The 20834-nt window shown below is 48.6% G+C and overlaps 1 protein-coding gene across 1 annotated transcript; it reads right to left on the bottom strand.

Moving 5' to 3' along the window:
* Nucleotides 1-2343: 2343 nt before the first annotated feature.
* CCDC90B (coiled-coil domain containing 90B) lies at nt 2344-16391 on the bottom strand. Its single transcript, XM_044442648.1, has 9 exons — nt 16266-16391; nt 13792-13911; nt 12467-12570; nt 11029-11130; nt 8951-8992; nt 7744-7815; nt 7600-7653; nt 5497-5611; nt 2344-3503 (listed from the first exon to the last, which is right to left on the bottom strand). Exons 1-9 carry the CDS (start codon nt 16342-16344, stop codon nt 3448-3450), a joined length of 744 nt encoding a protein of 247 aa, XP_044298583.1. The 5' UTR covers nt 16345-16391; the 3' UTR covers nt 2344-3447.
* Between the last annotated feature and the right edge of the window lie 4443 nt (nt 16392-20834).

The following is a 20834-nucleotide window of genomic DNA, read 5'->3' as shown; positions in this document are numbered from 1 at the left end:
CTTTACCCACATGCTTGACCCTTGGGCCAGAAAAGGCAAGCTGGGAGTCTCAGATTCAACACGGGGCATCTTGGTAAGAATGGTAAGTGGCAGGTGCTGGGGAAGCTCTCTGATGGGAGCCCAAACTGGTTTGAAGGACCGACAAGCTGTATCTCTCCAGCCCAAGCAAGCCCTGCCCGGAAGATGACAAAACTTCCAAGAGCAACTTCATATTTTCCAGAAGCTCAAGGTCCCTGCAAGTGCAGCCAAATCGAATGGTAGACCAGGTAAGCACCAAGCCATGCCAAATATCAGGGAGTTTCTGAACACACACACCTGACCAAGGATTTGTTTTTAGTATCAGAATGGAGCTCACCAAAGATGCCCTCTAGGTTTGCTCTCCCTCTCACCCCAAACGCAGCAGTCTGGCATAAGGGAAAAAAGCCAGCTTGTTGGTATTGCGAAAGGGTTACAAGGGAGGCGTTTTCATGACTTCACTGCAGATCGCGCCAGAGAGCTCCCCGATCTGCCATCTGCCCCAGTGTGCTCTGTTGGGAACTGTTCCTTCAGTGATTCAGCCCAGTCCATCCAGAATTGGGAGAAGCGGCATCTCCAACTGCATGTGCCAACAACTGGGAAAGGCAGGATGGAAATGTCAGGAGAGAGGCACATTTCAGAAGGCCACGGTTCCTTTCCATGCCCCAAACGCTTTCCGCCAATTTGCTGTGTCCTAAAGCAGGCTGGACTATGCTGGAGGGAAAGCTTTAAGCTCAAGCCTGCGGGCCTGTCCTGGCAGAAGTGTTGGCCGTGCTCACCCCTGGAATGGGGCCAACCCCTGGATCTGGAAAGGAATTAATCCCTTGGGAGAGGCAATTCAACACTCCTGGTTTATGTCAGTGAAAGCCCATCGCATGGCGTAGCAGCCAAGAAGCGAAACGTAAAAATGCATTCAGTGCATTTTTCGCCATGGTGGTGTTTTTGCCACATCTTCCGATCGTGTGCCTCCCCTTCAGAACGGACGCATCAGAGGAGGAGAAGAGCCTGGCCTTGTTCGTTCAAGAGTTGTCGCTTGTGCAGAAAAAGCCGTGCATGGCAAGGGGCGCTGGGCTCTGCTTCACAATGTACCCACATTCAAATGCTGGTCTACTATGTGGATATAAGTACAGTGGGACTCCTGACCTTGGAAGCTAAGTGGGTTCAGGGCTGGTTAGAATCTGGATGGGAGACCTGAGTCCTGCATGGAGCAGGGGGTGGACCTGACGGCTCCTAGGCCTCTCCCAGCTGCACAATTCTATGATTCCATCAGGTCTAAAAAAGCCATCGAAGAGGCAAGCCAACATGCATCATCGTTGCCAGAGAAAAAGATGTGGGTTTATCGTTTGCAGTCCCAGATTTGAACTCCCTTCCACCGTACCCTCCCAACCAACCCACTCCCTGCCCCATCTCTGCAAAATAAACACACAAAATTCATAATCAGAAAGATGCAGGTGGCGTAAGGAGCAGCAGCATGCTGGGATTGAATTTGGCCATGAAGGCTGATGGGATCCCTGCTGCCAGTGGGAAAACGGAGGCAGCGGGGTGGAAACCACACGATCCCCTGATGGCCTCATCCAGCTAAGAAGCCCCATGGCATGGTTTAGCACTATGTGTGAACTCAGCCACTGAGTTCAACCTGGCAGCTTCCAAGGATCCCTGAGAACATACAGGATTTGCGGCCCGACAGTCCCAGAACATTTCACAAGAGGAGCAAGAGGAAAAGGCGGCTTGTTAGGCAGTCAAACGGGAGACGCTGCAAAGGACCCCAAGGAAAGTGCCTCAGAGTGTCCTGGGTCTTTTAAATACTTTGCAAGCTGAATGCTCTGGGAAATCACAGCCCAGAGTGGCTTGAAAATGAAGCGTATTTGTAGATTAAGGAAATACAGGCCCGATCCAGCCAATTACTCTGCAATAAGAGACCAAGACTGCAACCCCACAAAGAACTTGCAGGCACATGAATGTGCGTCTAATTCACTGGAACACCAGAGAACAGAGAGTGCGGCATTGGTGTTCCGAAATCACGGCTATCCTGTGGCTGCTGGTAATGTGGCAACAGGCACGAACTCCTCAAGGGAGCGCTTCCGTATCAGACTGCACATCTCTGGGAGCCGCAGATGACAGCCTTCCAGTTGCATCTGTGCCGGCAACAGCATGTCTGAAAGCCAACACCTGCAAGGCCTTCTCTGTCATGGCCCCGCCTGCCTGCCTCTGGCATCTTCTCTCCTCTGCCATGTGCCAGGCACCATGCATGGTAAGGTCTAGGCAGCTGCTGAGAACGTATCTAAATAAGGCACGTGCCGATTTTAATACCTAGCTTGACAGATTTTCTTTGTTGTTTCAATCCTGTCATTTTAATGCTTTTTTAGTGCATTCAATGCAACATCCAGTGATCTGATAAATGGAAAGCAAGATGTAAACAGGTGAAATACGAATCTGAAGAAAAGCCTCCATAGCTGCACCAGCTTCTGAAGCTCAGACATAAAAACATAAGGCAGCGGTTTTACATAAAAAAACAGAGAAGCGCATAGCTCTGGAGAAGAGCGAGTCCTCTGCCTGCAGCAGCAGCTTGGAATCAGATCCCAGAATCTTCCAACGGCAGGAAGCAGGGCTGGGAAAGACCCGGCCTGAGATGCTGCAGAACTCCTGTCGGTCAGTGCGGGTGGTTCAGTAAAAAAGGTATGTCAAGACTCCGCATGAAAACATTTGCAATACATTCAGTTAGGATGACGCCTTGAGTGGCATATTCGGTTTTTGCCATCTGATGGGAAAGAGATGGAACAATCCACTATTCATTATAGTGTGGGCCTCTTTGGCAAATTACCGCGCACACAAATCGGATTTTTTTTTGTTTTTGTTTTTTGCAGGGGTGGGGAGTCTGTGGCCATCCAGATCAGGCAGGACTACAGTTCCCATCATGCTGGCAGGAGCAGATGGCAGATGGACCCCAGCCGTATTTGGAGGGCCAAAGGCTCGCTCGTCTGTGGGTTATCAGAGCGCTTTCTCCTCCAGCCATCGACACTGCTGGCAAACCACAAGCCACTTGGCGGGCAGAGGCACCGCAGGGTAGCTGTGGCGGATGCCCCCAGCTGAGCAGTGCAGGAGTGGAGATGCTTTGGAGGAAAAAGATTCGGACAAACCCCGATGCATTTGTCCAGTTCTGAGAACGGCCCCAGGATGTTGGCTCTCGAGTGGAAGTGTGTCCTTGCTGCTTTGTCCAATCTGTGGAACGTTCAGCCTCTGGCGCACGGGAGCTCTGCCCGAGCCTCAGAGCACGGGAGCCGCAGGCCACCTCCTCCAGCGGCTCTGTGGTGGAGATCAATCAATGCCAGCACGGAGACTCAGAGGCAGCTGCCGGAGGGCGTTCCCTGAGACATGCGGCAGGTCGAATCCAGAAGGGCTCCTCGTGTCCTCCTCGTTCCCAAAGGCTGGCTCTTATTTCCAGAATCGATAGAACCCCAGGGCGATGGCAAGGCACGTGAACACCGAGGCTGCATGTAAAAGCAAGAGCTGGGTTCACATCCCAACCTCATCAGAGGCCGACACAACGCTTTTGCCCCATCACAACATTCAAGGCACCGGACTCAAAAGCTCTGCTTATCCACATTTGCGGGGGGGGGGGGGGGGCTGACATGCCATGGTGGGCCGAGCACCTGCTTAGCATGCAAAAGGCCTCCAATTCAAGTCCTGGCCTCTGCAGGGAGAGGACTGATTGACTCTTAACATTTGCATGCCACCCAATCAACCCACCCACCCACCCACCCAATTAATTGGTTTCATTTGTGTGCCACCCAATTAATTAATTTCATTTCTATGCCACCCAATTCATTCATTCACCTGATTGATTGATTGCATTTGTATGCCAATTAATTAATTAAATTTATTTAATTAATTTCTATGCCACCCAATTCACTCACTCACTCACTCACTCGCTCACTCACTTTATTTATTTGTATGCCACCCAATTCACTCACTCACCTGATTGATTGATTGCATTTGTATGCCACCCAATTAATTAATTAAATTTATTTAATTAATTTCTATGCCACCCAATGCACTCGCTCGCTCACTCACTCACTTTATTTATTTGTATGCCACCCAATTCATTCATTCACCTGACTGATTGACTGCATTTGTATGCCACCCAATTGAGCCACAGCACCTCTGGGCGGCTCACAACACGAGATAAAAACCACAATAAAAACATAATAAAAACCATCACACATTAGACATTAAAAACTACAATACAATACAGCAAAGCATACAAAACAAAGGTCTATGCCAATTAGCTATTAAAATGTTTTTTTTTTAAAGGAAGGTCTTCGCCTAGCGCTGAGAAGGAAGGAAGGAAGGAAGGAAAGCAGGCAGGCGCCAGGCGAATCTCTGTGGGGAGCTTTCAGGAGCACAGGTGTTTGGACAAAAGCCTGTATCCAAGGCCCTGGAGAGGTGCCTCCAGTCAGAGGGAGAGACAGCGAGCTAGATGGATACAGATGCCAACTGGCACACCCGGCAGTCGCCTCTGCGCCTCGTCAGCCAGCCAGGCGGAAGGGCCGAGAGTCAGGGACTGTGTGCCACCAACACGCGCATCAGAGCAACACGCATGTGGAAAGGTGCCCTGAATCACGTCGTGGTCAGAAGCAGGGAGCTCCGGATATCACGAGCAAGCGATCTACGTGTGGTTGGTGCAGACAACGAGCAGAGAGTAGCTGCCGGGAGGAGGTTGCTGTATCTGCACTTGGCCTCCCTTCTGTATGCGAAGGTGGGGCTTGCTCTGAAGGGTGGAACACGGGCGGAGGGAGAAACGCTACTAGCCTGCTGGCGGAGGAGCTGATGGAGAAAAACCAGAGACAAGTCTACCTTTCCCCTAGTTTTGTCATCCAGGTAGCGAGTGCCTTTGTTACATAGCCAAAAAGGCATCACCCAACAAGAGGAAAGCATGAACAGGCTCCTGGGGACCCCAAGTTTTGCAGAGGTACCCATCCCCAAAAATATTCAGGGGAAAAACTAATGCCTCCCCTCTCCAAGAACAATGAGACTGAAGCTGTGCAATAACCATGGAAGTCTTGAAAGGTTGAATCTGGGGGTGCATCTGTGCAAACCTTGGGGGGCAGGCAAGGGGAACGGAATACCAGGGAACGGCTGGAATCCTAATGGCCACCCTTGGCCACGCCACATTTCAGGGCAGGTCCTGTTCCAGCGGTTTAGCCTTCCAGAATGTGCATCTGAACAGGAAGAGCCGGAAAAGCCGGAATGGTGGCACGCTTGTCGTCTTAACCTGGAACTTGGGAGATCTGGGTTCTAGTCCCTACTAAGCCATGAAGTTTGCTGGGGAATCTGGGGCCAGTCACTGACCCCCATCCTCACCTCACAGGGTCCTTGTGAGCATAAACTAGAAGGACCTTGTAAGGAGAACCATGAATTCCTCCTTGGGGGATCAAGGTGTGGGACAGAAATGTATTTATGTGTTAAGCTCCAGCCACCTACCTGCTAAATAACGGATGGTGTCCAGCTTATTCGATTCCATAAGTGTTTTCAGAGCAGCGATTTCAGTATCGATTTTATTGCTGACTTCTGTAACCGCACTGTTAGTGCCAGAGTCCTGGAAGGATACAACCCAAACGTCATTCTCCAACCAAGGCCAGGTGGGCGATGAACCGGTTTGCAGAATTCTCTCTCCAAGGAGGCCCACTTGGTGCCAATGTTGTGGTTCTCCTTTTATAATCCCAGGGCATATTTTAGCATGCCATTTATTTTAGGGGGTGTCCTATGTGGGAAGCCCCCTCCTCACCTGTCACAGCCATGCAGTGGGCTGCCATGGGGGGGGGATGTGGGACTGAGCTCTTGATTGGTCCTCTGCCAAGTGCAACAAGCCACATTTTTGCTGGTGAGTAAGTTTAGTGCACTTTATAAGGCCGATTTCAGAAGCCTGGCTTGACCCCAGCAGAAAGAAGCATCTTGTACCTCTTTTTGAAACATGGAGAATGAAGGCTCTCACAGAGAGGAGGGCAAAATCTCTTCTCCATCATGCAAGAGTGCAGAGCACGGAATGATGGGCTCGAGTTCCGGGGAGGCAGACTCCATGTGAAGATCGGGAAGACCGTCCTGCCTGCTCAGGCAGTGCGGCCAAGGAGCCAATAACCCAGGGAGGTGGGGGCCTCTTCCCCACTAGAGGCACTCCTAGAATCCTAGAATGGTATTTATTTATTATCTTACTCATGTAAAACTTTTATATGCCATCACCACCTGCCTCGGCATCTCGGGACGGCTCACAAACGTACTATTAAAACTATAAAACAATAACAAATTCCATAAAATTATATAAATTTTATATATAATATAAACAATTTTTATATTACATATAAAATTATATAAATTATTTTATCGACTGCGAACGATAAAATAATTCTTTTTAAAATAGCAATTAAATAAAAAGGTAGAGTTGGGAGGGGCCATGAAGGCCATCGGGTTCAACCCGCCTGCTGTCGCAGGACACCATGTTACACCACCCCACTCAGAGGGCTGCCCATTCAAGATGCAGCTGGGCTTCCACCTGTCAGGGATGCTGTAAGTGGAGTCCTGCACTGAGCAGGGGGTGGGACCCGATGGCCTTTTATAGGCCCCTTCCAAGGCTGGGATTCTATGAGCAGAAACCATTCCAGGGCTCCGTACAGTTCCCAGTGTCTGAGTGGGTCAGGAGAGCTTCCTCATTCTTCCCACTGCTTGGGGAGGCAGCCCTGATCCCAACTGCTCCCTCCCCCAGGGCATTCCTCTTTTGCAAAGGAGAACGACATTGGGAGCGCCAAAAGATGGAGCTCCAAAGTAACGGGCAGCTTGAAGGCAGAAGCAGAAAGCACCTCTTGCTTTATCGTTTCGTACTTTCAGCAGAGGTCTAAGGAAAGTGGTGATTACTCCGTGGCTGTTACCTACTCCAGGATGATTGATTTCTGTTTGACTGTCCTTTCTTCTTGCAGATCAAAATAAACAGGGAAATGGCACAACAGGTAGAGCTCTTCTAGCCAGTGCACTTAAAATAAGATCCACTATTTTACCAGAGCCCTAATTTTATATCGCTCCAGACAGAACAGAACCGCTCTGCATTATATTTATGTGTCAAGGACGATGTATTGATTTTGGCATTTGTACTGAACACACATTTTAGGATGCTTGAGGGCAATTTTTGTTATCCTTGGGAGACTTTGGCCCAGTTACAGACTCTCAGCCCAACTCCCAGGATTGTTGTGAGAATAAGACTGAGAAAGGAGAGTATTATTTAAGCTGCCTTGAGTGACTTAGAGGGGAAACAAAGCTGGGATATAAGTATAATAGCTGCATACATTTTAATTAAATACAATGTCTTTGATATAATTTATTTTGTGGCCAAAGTCTGTGCCTGATGCAAATAATGATTCTGAACTCAAAGCAGTTTGGCTTTTAGGTACCTCTGCGAACAGTCTGAGAGCACATAATGCTGAAGGTGAGTCACCTCCTTTTCCAGGTGGGAGATACCTGCAAATCCTAGAGAAGCCGCTCAGGGCCTTCCATGGAAGAGTGGATACCATTCCGAAATGCCGCAGCTCCAGCACTTACTTTTTGATGAAACTCTGTCGTGGCTTCCATGAGTTTCTTCTCCTGGTCTGTGAACTGAGGAGTTTAAAAAGGAGTAAGAAAAGGCAGAAGTTGGAAAACTCCGAATGAGCAGCAAGCAAAAGAAGGTGTCCATTCATGGCTTACCATGTCTGTCACGCGGCTTCTCTCCAAGTTGATGTCCAGCTTGTTTTCCGCTCGGATCTGGCTAGTTTCATTCTTGAAAAGCAAACGCAAATACCAGCTCCAACACACACACACTCACTTAAAAAATTAAACCACTAAACAGTTTTGAGATCATCCAGGGAAAGGGATACCTGCTTTTTTAGAAGACCCAGTACGGCAAGAACAGTGGTGTCGGCAGCCATCTTGAAGGCCGCTCAGCATGGCTGGGGGTTCAGCGGACCAAAGCTCTTGTCCCCCTGTTCTATTGTGTAAGATTCACTGATCCAGTCCCTGGAGGATCTAGGAAGTGACTTCCATAAAAAATACAGTGCCCCGTAGGAGAGAGCTTCTTTTGCTTTGTATTTGTGGCAATGACGATTTTTCCAGCCGGCTTGGGTTAGGCTCTGTCTTACTCCCCCGCCCACCCCCACACCCTTCTAAGCAAAACATTCCCCAAGATAAAAGGGCTATTGATTCACTGAACATGGCCCTTGACTCACTGCATACCCACTTTACTGATAGGCTGAGAGAGAAGGAATTTGCATAAATAAATATACAGCGGCTTGGGAATGGAATCTGCCAGAAATGAGAACCCTTCCATGTAAACCTGCTCAAGGCCTTTGCTCCGGCCCAGAGGCCCTTCTTCAGCATTCTGCCCCACAAAGATGGAGGGACTTCCCCACTGCAGCAACCACGATCTCCATCAGCCCCACAAGAGACGGGTGCCTGCCCCCCCTCACTGCCAGCCCTTATTTTAAGACAACTTTATTTAAGTGGGCATTTAAATTCAAAGAACTTTACTCATTCCTGCTTTTCCATCAAGGCTGCAGCATCTCCCACTGGTCTCTGCTGCTCCCATGACCCTGGACACCAGAGTGGATTAAGTCCACCCATGAGCGTCTCCTTCCCCAGCCCTGGCTTCCAGAGCACCAGAAAGCTCCCTCAAAGCTCAGCTGCTTTCCCTACCATCCAGACATTTTTCCAAGATTCCCCCCACCCCGCAGGAAGACTTCCCTCTAAGCCCCGTCTCTTCTTTGCTTTCTTGGACTCCTTTTACTCCCCATTAAGTCCGGAATGGCAGGACGGCTCGCAGGGAAGGCCTCTGCTTCACATCTTGGATCGCTCGGCTGCAACCATTTTGAAGCAGCGCCTGGGAAATGCATGGGTCGGTTTATCTGTGCCTACTCACCATCAGCTGCTGCTTGACTTGCTCCAGTTCGATTTTCATTTTCTATGTACCCAGAGAGGAAGAGAACAGAAACACCCCACATCAGAAGACGTTCAGTGGTCATGACACGAGGCATGTGTTAAGTTCATGGCAGAGGTGAGCTCCGAAAGGGAGCTTTCTGGCTCATAGCAGACACGGGCTCCTGGCCCAAATTACATCAACAGAGAGGAAGAATGGGGAACGGAAGCCACATTCCACGAGCGAAAACAAGATGTTTCCCCACGAAGAGCACTGTGCTACCTTGGGGGAGTTATTCTAACCTAACCTGTGGAATGCGCTCCCCAGAGAGGTCCGCCCAGTGCCAACTTTATATTCTTTTCAGTGCCAGGTAAAAATCCTTTTTTTACCCATTATTTTAAGGATTAAGGAATTTTAACTTGGTTTTAATATATTTATAGTTGCATTTTGTTTTTGTTTGTTATATGTTTATTTATTGCTCTTATTATTGTAAGCCACCCTGAGACGATTCCCATGTAGGAATATTTTAAATAAATTAAATAAAACCTACTTCATGGGGTTTCTGTGAGGAGAAACTGGCTGCAGGATGGGTGAAAATATGCCTCAATTATTCCTTGCAAGAAGAGCAGGATAAAAATGTAATTAAATGAACAAAACCATTATAGGTATTATTACATTATTTCTGACCATCTTTCCATTTGCTGGGAACTCAAAGCACCTCACATTATTTTTATTTATTTATTTGATTTATAACCCTTTTTCTTATGCACTCAAAGCCGCTCACATCATTCTCCTCCTCCTGCTTGCAATCTTATCCCCACAACAACCCTGTGAGGTAGGCTGGCCCGAGAGCCTGTGAATGGCCCGAAGCCACCCAGTTGGCTCATGGCTGAGCAGGGACTTGAACCCAGGTCGCCTGAGTCCCAGTCCCACGCTCTTAACCCCTGCACCACACTGGCTCCCCTCCGTTCCCTTCCTCCGCCGAAGGAATGAATAGGCATTCGCTTCCTAGTTATACTGCCATCCTTCTCTTTGCAGGCGCAACTGATAGTGGAGGGACACTCTGCAATTTTCAAAATACGAAGCTGGAATAGAGGTGGCATCTGCATGGAGAAAAGGACGGATGCCTCCACTGAGCCAATACACTGACGAGATTTCCTGCCCAGAGACAAAACCCAGGACCGTTCCCTTGAGTATGTTGAATGGGAACTGGGTGGACTTTCTGAAGGTCCGCCGGTGGCTCACAGTCGCAGCAGCAGCCTCCAGATCTGGGTCAGTGTAGCTCTGTTTGCACCACAGGAGAAAGCCAAGACCTCTTCCTAGAGGGCTTCCTGGAGGCACCTGGAGGCTGGACCAGGCCGTGGGCCAAATCTGCTCTTCTGGGGTCATTCCAAAAGGCTGAAGGCCTTTCCCAAGGCTCCACGCCGGGCAGCAAGGGGGCAGGGGCACCCCTGCCTTCACTGCATGGCAGCCTGCAAACCTGGAGGCCGTTGAGGGTCTGTGCATGGGACGTGGCGTGGCACTGGGGGTCTGGGTCCGTGCCGTGCCTCGTGCTGCACCTTTCACCAAACAGCCACTTTTGGCCTCCTGGATAAGTGCCAGAAGGGGAGTCAAGGAGGCTCAGGGGCTGGCAAGAGTTGGGATCAGCCCTTGCCCCAGTTCCCTGCCTCCACCATGCCCTTTTCGGCTCACTCCTGGACCCAGCTGCAACCTCAGAGAGGTGGCTGATGCAGTTTTTGCAGGGCTGGCTGCAAGAGAGGCAACACCTTTGGAGTCACAGAAAAATCTAGAACCTCCTGCAGCTCTGCAGAAGCTCTTTGGAGGCTGCAGGATTCTACCCCATCAACCTTAAGCTAAGATATACTGATATTTTTGGTCCTAGCCCATGTGCTTATAGGACAGAAGCTAACTTGGGACAGAATAAAGTAAGAACAAAAGTGCATCCAAGCAGGCAGAATTGCTCGGAACAAGATGTGGGACACACTTGTACACAGGCAGCTGATTTCTCTCCATCGACCATATGCCGCCTGCCTGCAAAGAACAACAGCCCATCAAATTCTGTGCCTCGGTTGGTGAAATACCTCGTTCTCCGCTCGCAGGTTGGCAAATTCGCTCTTCTCAAGAATGACCATATCTTTCCGAATGGAGTCCAGATGAGCCATGATCTGCTGCAAAGTTATTTCCTAGAAAGAAATAAAAAGCAGCAGGGGTTGGACCTGATGGCCCTCTGGCCCCTTCCAACTCTGCTCTTCTATGATTCTGTGTGTCCCTTCTTGAAAAGGTCACACAATCGTAGAATAGCAGAGTCCCATTTCTTCTGGGAAAAATATTGTTTTATCTGGGTGGAGGGACTCTTTAGCGAAAGTTTTCCAGGTAAAGGCAATAAAATTGTCTTGGCATGTCTTGGAATGATAGTACAGGCATGCATTTCCATTGAAAGATCTCTACACATATACCAGAGAGGACAATAATATGGGTGTTTGATGAGCGATGGAACCCTGGCCACACCTCTTCCCATGCTTAATTTTGGAATGCTGAGACGGTCGTGAGCACTGTAACAAAATGGCTGCTGTGGCAGTGGAGAGGCTTGCTCACTGAGGAAATGGTTGCCCTGGTGGGCACAGCCAATCACCAAATATTCATTTCCACATGAAAAGTAATGGTTCTGGACCCCAAAATATGAAAATACGCTAAGGAACTCAAATAAAGATGACACGAGAAGAGTTCATTTCCAGCATGCTAGCCAGCCAGATGTATTTTTTTTTAATTGGGAAAGAAGTCTTAAGAAATGAAGGCGCAAGCAGGAGGTGCAGGGACCCTGGGAAGTGTCAGGAGAGAAGCCCATGCTGGAGACATTGCCCTCATGATAGAAACATAGAAACAGAGCGAGTCAGAAGGGGCCTCCCGGGCCATCTAGTCTGACCCCTGGCTCCAGCCGGCTCCGCTCACGACATGCCCACCATGTGGACATCCAGCCTATCTTTGAACACCCTCACCGGTGGGGCCTCAACCACCTCCCCTGGAAGCTCATTCCACATCCTCGGGGTCCTGACTGTCAGGATGTGCTTCCTGGCATCCAAATGGAACCTTGGCTCCCTGAGCTTGGCTCCGTTGGAGCGCGTCCTGCCTTCCTCTGCAGGGAAGAACAGGTCTCTACCCACCTCTGTGTGACTCCCCCTCACATACCTGTATGTCGCCAACAGATCCCCTCTGAGTCTCCTCTTCTCCAGGCTGAAGAGACCCAGTTCCCTCAGTCTCGCCTCATACGGCTTCCCCTGCAAACTGGCCACCAACCTTGTGGCCCTGCGCTGCACTGACTCTAATGACCATGATCTCACGACTTTGGGTCCCCTTCTTTAGGAAGCCATTTTCCTCCTGAGCAGAGACGCTACCTCGGAGCAACCTTTTGGGCAGGCCAGCCCAGGCGTCAGCAATGCCCTGCGTATGTGAAAGGCGCGGCTTGCTCACTGCGTTCAGGTGGGCAGAGGGCAAGGAACCAAATGACGAGGCACTCGCTACCTGCTGAGTTTGGGTCACCATGTCCTTGTAGATGGTCTCCAGGCTGAAAGTCGACAAAGAGGACAGCGCGGACACGAGGCTTTCAGCCTGTTCCTTCCCGAAACCTGCAGAGTAGGAAAAGGAATAAGGAGAGACATTATTTAAGGAGAGCGGGATGAGGGATGCTAGAGCCTTCAGCCTTAGGCCCAGGGTCTTCCCTACATGCAACACAGGTCCATTTTTAATTTTCTTTAACGAAGGGACAGAATGAAAGAAGACCCACAGAGCAGAGTGCAACTCCAAAAGCTACATTTATACAGAAGCTCAATTTTCACTTTGATTTGCAAATGTGTTCAGGCTACATCTGGGTAGTAGAAAGCCATATGGTGGACACGGTGTGTCTGTTATGTCTTTATTTCATCTACAAATTCACAAAAACTGAGCCACTGAGAGAGAGAAATCAGGCATGGCATTTCCAAAAAGATTCTCAATCTTCTATTCTGCGAAAGAGCATTTCATAAGACACAAAACAGATGTCCAGTGACAAAACCCTTTCTTTCATACAAGGTTTGTGTCCTTTTATGTCCTTGTAAAGACTCTAGATCTACCGGCTAAATGGCTTATTTTCAAATACTATGCATCAGCTTTCTCTCCAACAGGAATGGACATCTGCACTTGGAAAGCCCTCCTGGAAAACACCTCCGTGTTTTGCCTGCGATGCAGGTTCCTCCCCCTCTTAGAACATCACCTTTTCCTCCTTTCAGCCTGCTTGAAAACTGTAAGCACAATGTGAAATTGTTGCATCAAAACCACTTAATGAGCCCCCCACAAACTGGTGCCTTGCAGATGGTTTGGACTATAACTCCCAGCATTCCTGACCATTGGCCATGTTGGCTGTGGATGAGAGGAGCTGAAGTCCAAAAGATTCCGAGGGTACCTGGTAAGTCAACACACACCAGTAACACGCTAAGCAGCAATGGAAACAGGAAGAGCGGAGTGAGTAGGAGAGTAAACTCTGTCGTAAACCGTCCAGATTGCTTTGGCAACAGGCAGTAAAAAAATGAAATTATTATTCTTAATAGTACTATTATATTGTTAATATTAGGGTTTTATTTTTTAAAATAAAAATAACTCGGAAGTTCCTGCACTCCAATGGCACCTCTAAGAGTACTGGTTGACCTTCACCCAGAAAAAAGAATATTTTTTCTGCAAGCACTCTTATGGCTCGGTACCCACCATAAGAAAGTGCTCACAAAATTATTCTTCAGTACAGGGAAGAATCCTGCACAGAAGAAACGAGCTGCTCGGGGAAAAGGGTTTAGGAGTACTTCAAGGCCTTTGCTCACCACGAGCTTCAAGATCTCGCACCAGACTGTGGGTGTCGAAGGTGAGCTTTCTCTGCTCCAGCGGGGTGATTTCGACTCTCCGCACATCGTAGGACTTGGCCGGGTTGGAGGCAGCAACACCTAAGAAGCACAGTGACATTCAGATGCCTCCTCCTTTGCAAAATGTCAGACGCTGCATTGTAAGAGCCCCAGGGGGGAGCCCTGCAGGATGTGTGTCTGCAGAGACAAGCCCCGCTTGCTGGTCCTCAGCAGATGTACTCCGGGTGAGCCACGCAGGCCTGCAGCCTGAATCTGCCCGAGGATCACCGAGAGCCCCCAAGCATCCTCCGCAGGACCTCTGCTCCAATATCCCTAAAAAATCCCCAGTGCATTTTGTGAAGATGTGAGGACCGGTATTTCGGCTACAACAGAAGGGAAGGCCAATCACGCTCGCGTTTCGATTGTCAGCTTTCTGGAAGCCTCTGGCCGGCCAGCGTGTAGCTCAGGATGATGGGCTGGAGAGTGCTTTGGACTGACCCAGCGGAACTGTTCTGATGCTTCCAGAAATTAAAAGTCCAGGCAGGTGGGAAAGGCGCACAGAAGGTTAGAGCACGTCTGGGCAACCTGTTTCCCTGCTGGTATTTTGGAGTAACAACACTCATAATCCTTGGCCATCGACAGTGCTGGCCGGGACTGATGGAAGATGGAGTCCTGAACTACCAGCAGCCCTGTTCAATGAAAACTGACTTTTCCTCTCCCGATCCCATCCCTGTTTCCTTGCATGCTATGACTTTTGATGGTGGGTAGGAACTGACATGTGATATGGGCAGCATGCATGGTGCTCTGGGGGTCTTTCTGGGAGGACAGCGGCTCTCTTCGGGGTGACCTAGGGGCCTTCCCACCTCTACCCAGAAGCCAAGTTTGCCAGTGGCACCAAATCTTTAAAACAAAATGGGATGGCAGGCAGCTACAAAGGAAGCATGCCAGACTATTATTATTATTATTATTATCATTATTATCATTATTATTAAAACATTTCTATGCCGCCCCATTCGCCGAAGCCTCGGGGCGGCTCACAACATAAAATTAAAATTAGAATGGCCTGCCTTTCCCACAAAAACTGATGTAAACCTACAGAAACTAAACCTAAGCACATGTGACCACACTGGACCATATTCTTAACCTGCTGCTCTTTCCCTCCCTTCTTTCATGTCAAAATTTGCTTTGCAAATGTCTTGGGGGCAGATGAGTTGAGGCAATATCTATCAGTGTTGCAGCAGCAGTAGTAGCATAGTAAACATACCACAAAGAGAAGAGGATAAACCGGAAAAGATGCTTATACAGGGGAACTTGATGCCTTCTCACACTAGCAAAGCACTCCTTACAGGACCAGACTAGGAGGATGTGCATCAAAATGATGCACACAACTCAGTGGAAGCAAGTACAAAGTAACGCAGGCTGGGGCAAAAACCCCGGATTCTGGGATAGGCTGCTCTGAGCCGTGGTGACTGGTCAGGAAAGGGATCTTGGGGTTGCAGCGGACAGTTTGCAGAAAATGTCCCCCCCAACCCATGAGGAGCTGCTGCAAAAAACAACAGTCCAGCGTTAGGCATAACGAGGGAAAGAACTGAAAATAAAATGCCAGGCTTGTGCTCCACGCACACTAATCCATGGTGTGACCATGTTGGGAACGCAGCGCATGATTTTGAGATATATCCTACATAAGGATATTGCAGAGTAGGGAAAAGTGCAGAAAAGGACAACAAAAATGATGAAGGGGCTGCGGCAATTCCCCTGAGAGGAAAGGTTACAACAGCTGGGGTTGTGTAACTTAAAAAATGGAACACAAAAGAGGTGTATAAAATGAGGCGTCATGTGGACAGAGCAGACGGGGAGAGATTGTGTGTGCTGTGGTGGGTTAAGATGCAGGACTGGGACTCAGGTGACCTGGGTTCGAGTCCCTGCTCGGCCATGAGCCAACTGGGTGACTTGGGGCCAGTCATAGACTCTCAGCCCAACCCACCTCACAGGGTTGTTGTTGGGGGATAAGATTGTGAGCGGGAGATGGAGAATGATATAAGCTGCTTTGAGCTCTTTAAAAAAAGAAAAAAGTGGGATATAAATCTAATAAATAAACAGTTCTTTCTCTCTCCTAATACTAGGACCCAGTGCACTTCTCCCCTGAGCTAGAGGGTGGGAGATTCAGGACAGATAAAAGGAAAGATCTATTCACACCTTTAAATCAGGGAATTCGTTGCCACGAGAGGAACGCATGGCCACTAACTGGGATTGCTCTAAAAGGGGGACTGAGCAGCTTCACGCAGGAGGCTATCCCTGGCTACTAGCCCTCGTGGCCTCACGGGCGGCTGTTTTCCCGTCCCGGCGTGCATAAGGCTGGGTGCTGGGGCGCAACCCTGGGCACGTCCACGTGCTACTTGCAGGGCCGGCGGCCCTGAGAGGCCTCTGCACGGCAGCCGGGGAGGGAGTGAACGCACCTCGCAGCGACTGCAGCCCTCCGCGGCTTCCCCGGGCCAGGAGCCCCGCTCCGATCCCGCGAATCCTCGGCATCTGCATCTGCACCCGCCCAGTCTCCGTGCTCGAGCCGGAGGAACAAGCACAGAGCGAGAACGGCCGCTTCCGCCTCGCTGCCCAACGGGTCGCTGGGAAATGCAGTTTCTGCGAGGGCTCCGGCACTCTCTGCTTCCTCCTGTTGCCTCGGAGCCTTCTGGGAAATGTAGGCAGAACTAGCGGGTGGCAGGCGAGGGAAAGCGCGCAGGCGCGAACCAACAGCATCTTGTCTAGTACGGCGAGAGCCGGGAGTGGGTGTGGACTCTGGAGCCTATCAGCCCCAGCCAGCGTGGCCCGTGGAGTGAAATGATGGGAGCTGCAATCCAGCAACATCCGGAGACCCATTTCCCATGCCCGTGGAGTGCACTTTGCAGCGTTCATGTCTTTTATAAAATCATCTATCAAATGTCTTCTTTAAAATAGAGCCGCCAGGTTGCTGACGGGGACTGGGCATTGTTCTCATATAACCCCAGTCCTCTTCCAGCTTCACTGGCTCCCCATCAAAGTCCGGGCTCAATTCAAGCTGCTGGTTATCACCTAGAAAGCCCTTAACGGCTTGGGACCTGGATACCTAAAGGAACGTTTTCTTCCATATTTGCCCTCCCGCCCCCTGAGATCGGCAGCAGAGGCCCTCCTTCAGGAGCCCTCCGTGAGAGACATCAGGAGGCAAAGTACCCGGAGGAGGGCCTTCTCTGTGGTGGCGCCCCATCTGTGGAATGCGCTCCCCAGAGAGGTCTGCCTGGTGCCGTCATTATATGTTTTTTGGCGCCAGGCTAAGACCTTTTTATTTCAACAATATTTTAATAACTTTCAACATCGGCTTATAGGTTTAAATCTGCAGCCAGGGTGGATCTGGATTTTATTTGTATTATGTCTGATACTATTTTATGTAAGCCGTTCGCAGACTATGTGATGGGACGGCATACCAATACTCCAAATAAATAAATAGATCTAATTAACTGCATGGTGGCGACTTTTACCAGTGCAGCTAAACAGAAGCGTTCTAAAGACGACATTTGGTAGATCATGTATTAATAAGCTGGATTGCGTTGGTCCCGGTGAGATCACACGCTTTCCATCCCTGCCTTGGGAGAGTCCATCATTTACTCATGCCGAAATGGACCCCCTCCTGCTCCAGTTTGCACCGAAGCCTTGAGTGAACGACTTCGGGTTTTTCTGCAGGAGGCCTTCTGGATTATTTGCAGTATGAAGCCACCTTCAGATAATCTGAAGTATGGAAACATGCTCCTTTGAACCCGTTTTCCTCTTTCCCCCCGTTTATTTCTTTGCTTTTATATATGTTCCACCACAGAACCACTAGGTGGCAGTATTCCCGACCCCTTTGTATGAACGTGATAGCTGGAGAGAAGAAAGTGGACAGGAAAAAGGACGGATGCATTCAAAATATGATGCTGTGTGAATACCCTGGACCTGCAGGAAGATAAACATGGGGGTCCTTGGTCAGAGCAAGCCAGAGCTTTTGCCCTAGAAGCGAAAATGCCAAAATGGAGGCTGCCCTACTTTGGACACATCATGAGAAGGCAAGACTCCCTGGAATATGAGTGAGGAATCATGACTATCCAGTGAAGTCCCCATGTAGAAAAGCTCCCTGTGGAAGTGTTTTTTGTATGGGCTTCATTTCTAGGTATGCATGCATTCCCCTGCAGCCTGCGGGTTGGCTCACTTTCTTGAGTTACCTGCGCCAAACACTTTTGTGATCTCAGACTTAGTTTCTCCCCAGAAAGCAGTCTCAGCGTTCGCCTTCTCTAAAATGAGGAAATGCTTTCTGGATGCTTAAGCCATCGATCTTTTCCTGGCCCCGTATGACTTGATCTATAGTGGTTCTGTCCAACTCGGTTCTCCGCCAGAGTTGTTGGACTACAATTCCCATTATCCACCACTCCGGCTGGTGAAAGTGGTGAATATGTGGAAGAAAACCAGTTTGGGAAAACCAATCTAGAATCTATACCTTGGCTTACACTGGGGAGAGATCTGCCCCATGTTTTGTATTACTTCCCGCTTTTCTGATTGTGGCCCTGTTGTGGTCTGAATTGCCATTCCCCTTCTTTTAAAGTGCAATCCTATGCATGTTTAGTTGGGAAAAAGGCCTCTCATTCCTTATATGCCCTCACGCCCCTTAAGATCTGGGGAGAGGCCCTGCTCTGAGAACCCTCCCTGAAGGAGGTAAAACGGACATCTACTCAGAGGAGGGCCTTCTCTGTGGTGGCACCCGGATCGTGGAATGTGCTCCCCGGAGAGGTTCACCTGGCGCCAAGTTTATATTCTTTTCGGCACCAGGTTAAAACCTTTTTATTTAACTGTTATCTTAAAAACTAATTTTAATGTTCAACAGTCACTTTTATTTAACTTACTTAACTTGTATTTTTTGGTTAATAGTTATTCATTATATTGAGATGATGTTTTATTGTGTTTGTTTTAATAATTGTAAGCTGTCCTGAGATGCTGTGCATAAGGGATGGCATATAAAAGTTTTAAATGAATAAATTTATTTATTAAAAACAATAAAAACAACAACAGACTCCATAAAATATTATATCAAAACAAAAAACAAAAAAGTGACTGTTAATGATAAAATATTTATTTTTAAAATAGCAATTAAATAAAAAGGCTTTAACATTTAAACAAAATGATGGGTGTTGTAGGCCTTCTTCTGTTGACACATGCACAAACGGTGCCCTTTCTGTTACTTCCAGAGAAGGTACTCTTGTTCCGTATGATTTGCTACTGCGATGTAAATGTTTCTGATTTAATACTGAGTTGTATTTCATTACTCCTTTGTTTATTCAACACATCTATGCATTCTGCATTTATTAACTGACGATGCTGAAGGTCTGAACTGAAAGTTATTTATGAGTCTATTGCAGGATTTTGATTGTGAGACTCTTTTTCATGGAGTTGTCTTCTGATATTATTGGATTATTTGGTGTTGCTGTTAAGCATTTTGGGCTTTATATAGTGACAGAGCCATCCTGGGGAAGGATTTCTGCGCTATGGACAGTTTCTCCGATAATGCTGCAATAAAACTTTTTCAGAGCCCCTCTGACATAGACATCACTAACCACCCCGCTGATCAGTCCCACTTCCCCTGCTGATAGGAGTGGTAGTCCACTGGAGTGGCTGAGCGGGTCTCCTGCTTCTTGGAGTATCAGTACAGTGAGATTTCCCTTAGAATATGCAGACTGGCCTCCTTTCTTAGCACAGAGAAGTAGCTAGTCCTCATGAGTGCAAAATGCAGATTGCAGAGCAAAGCTCTCCAGTCAAGATCCAGCCAAGCCTGAGCTTCTTCTGCTTTCTCATTCAGCCATTAGCTCTGAGGAGTATCAGCCCATTCTCAATCCTCTGCACAAGAACGAGGCCACTGAACATGTATTGTTTCTTGAAGGCAACTCGAACAATTAAAATGAACCTTCTGGGTAGTTGTGCATCAACAAATGTTTTGCCATCCTTGAGACAGAGGTGATGCATGTATCAGGCCACCTGGGAGAATCAGAGTCCAGCAGATTTGGATGGAGAGTGTCATCTCGAATACCAAGACCTAGTTCAAATTAATCTCTGTAAAAGCTCAGAGAAAGTGCTCTTGCAGGGACAATGCCATAAGTAGCCACCAGAGGGCAGCAGTCCCCCATGAATCCTGGCAGATGGGTATGATGGGATGCACACAACACTGAACACAGGTTGGATTAATGGGTCGGAATAGATTGCACCGTTGCCGATGATGGACATGGTTGCTGGCACCTTCCATGGGGCACCCCATAGCTCCCTGAGGGGAGGGAGGGACGGCGCTGTCTAGCCCATTCCCCCAAGGGGAGCTGCCCCACAGCAGTGGGAAGGGGGCGGGTCCTTTGGTTTGTAATCCCTCAGGCTACAACCCTCAGAGACTTGAAAGCTATGGGTTGGCCAGGGAGATCTGCCTCCTAGTGGCTGAAGCTATTACTGCAAGCTTCGAAAACATGGACACCTTTGGTTACGGTTAATTAATGCAGTTTAAAAACGAAGTGACTTCAGAGTGCATGCATACTTAGTTTTGAATGTCCACGTTTTATGGAGTTGGCACAGCGAATAGAGATCCTCATTTATTCTGATTCAAGCAGTTTGTTTTTTACAAAGTGGCCTTGAATAAGCACCACCTCCACATGCCCCCTCTGGATAGGAATAGTAGGAATGTTTTCTCTGGATATTTTCTAGGTGTTTTATGATATGAACACTGTCCTCTATTTCTGGAAGATACTGCAGCTAGAATTCACCCCCCACCCCATTAAATTTTATTGCTTTTAACAGGACAAAATTAAGCACAGGCTGAATTCCATCGTGGAAACTGGTTTTTTACCTGTGGCTGGATTGTGCCCAAACAGTATTGATGTAGCTGCTTTGGTGATCTGGTTCCACGACTCTGAATAGTCATTTTGGCCGTGGCATCCTTCCCTTTATGTTCATGAGAACCTACTCTCAGGTTATTCCCAAGAGTCCACTTAATG

Source organism: Varanus komodoensis, unplaced genomic scaffold, assembly GCF_004798865.1.
Source record: "Varanus komodoensis strain SLA01 unplaced genomic scaffold, ASM479886v1 scaffold4, whole genome shotgun sequence".
Lineage (NCBI taxonomy): Eukaryota > Metazoa > Chordata > Lepidosauria > Squamata > Varanidae > Varanus > Varanus komodoensis.
Note: the sequence above shows the minus strand (reverse complement) of the source record. Positions and strands in the feature narration are given on the sequence as shown.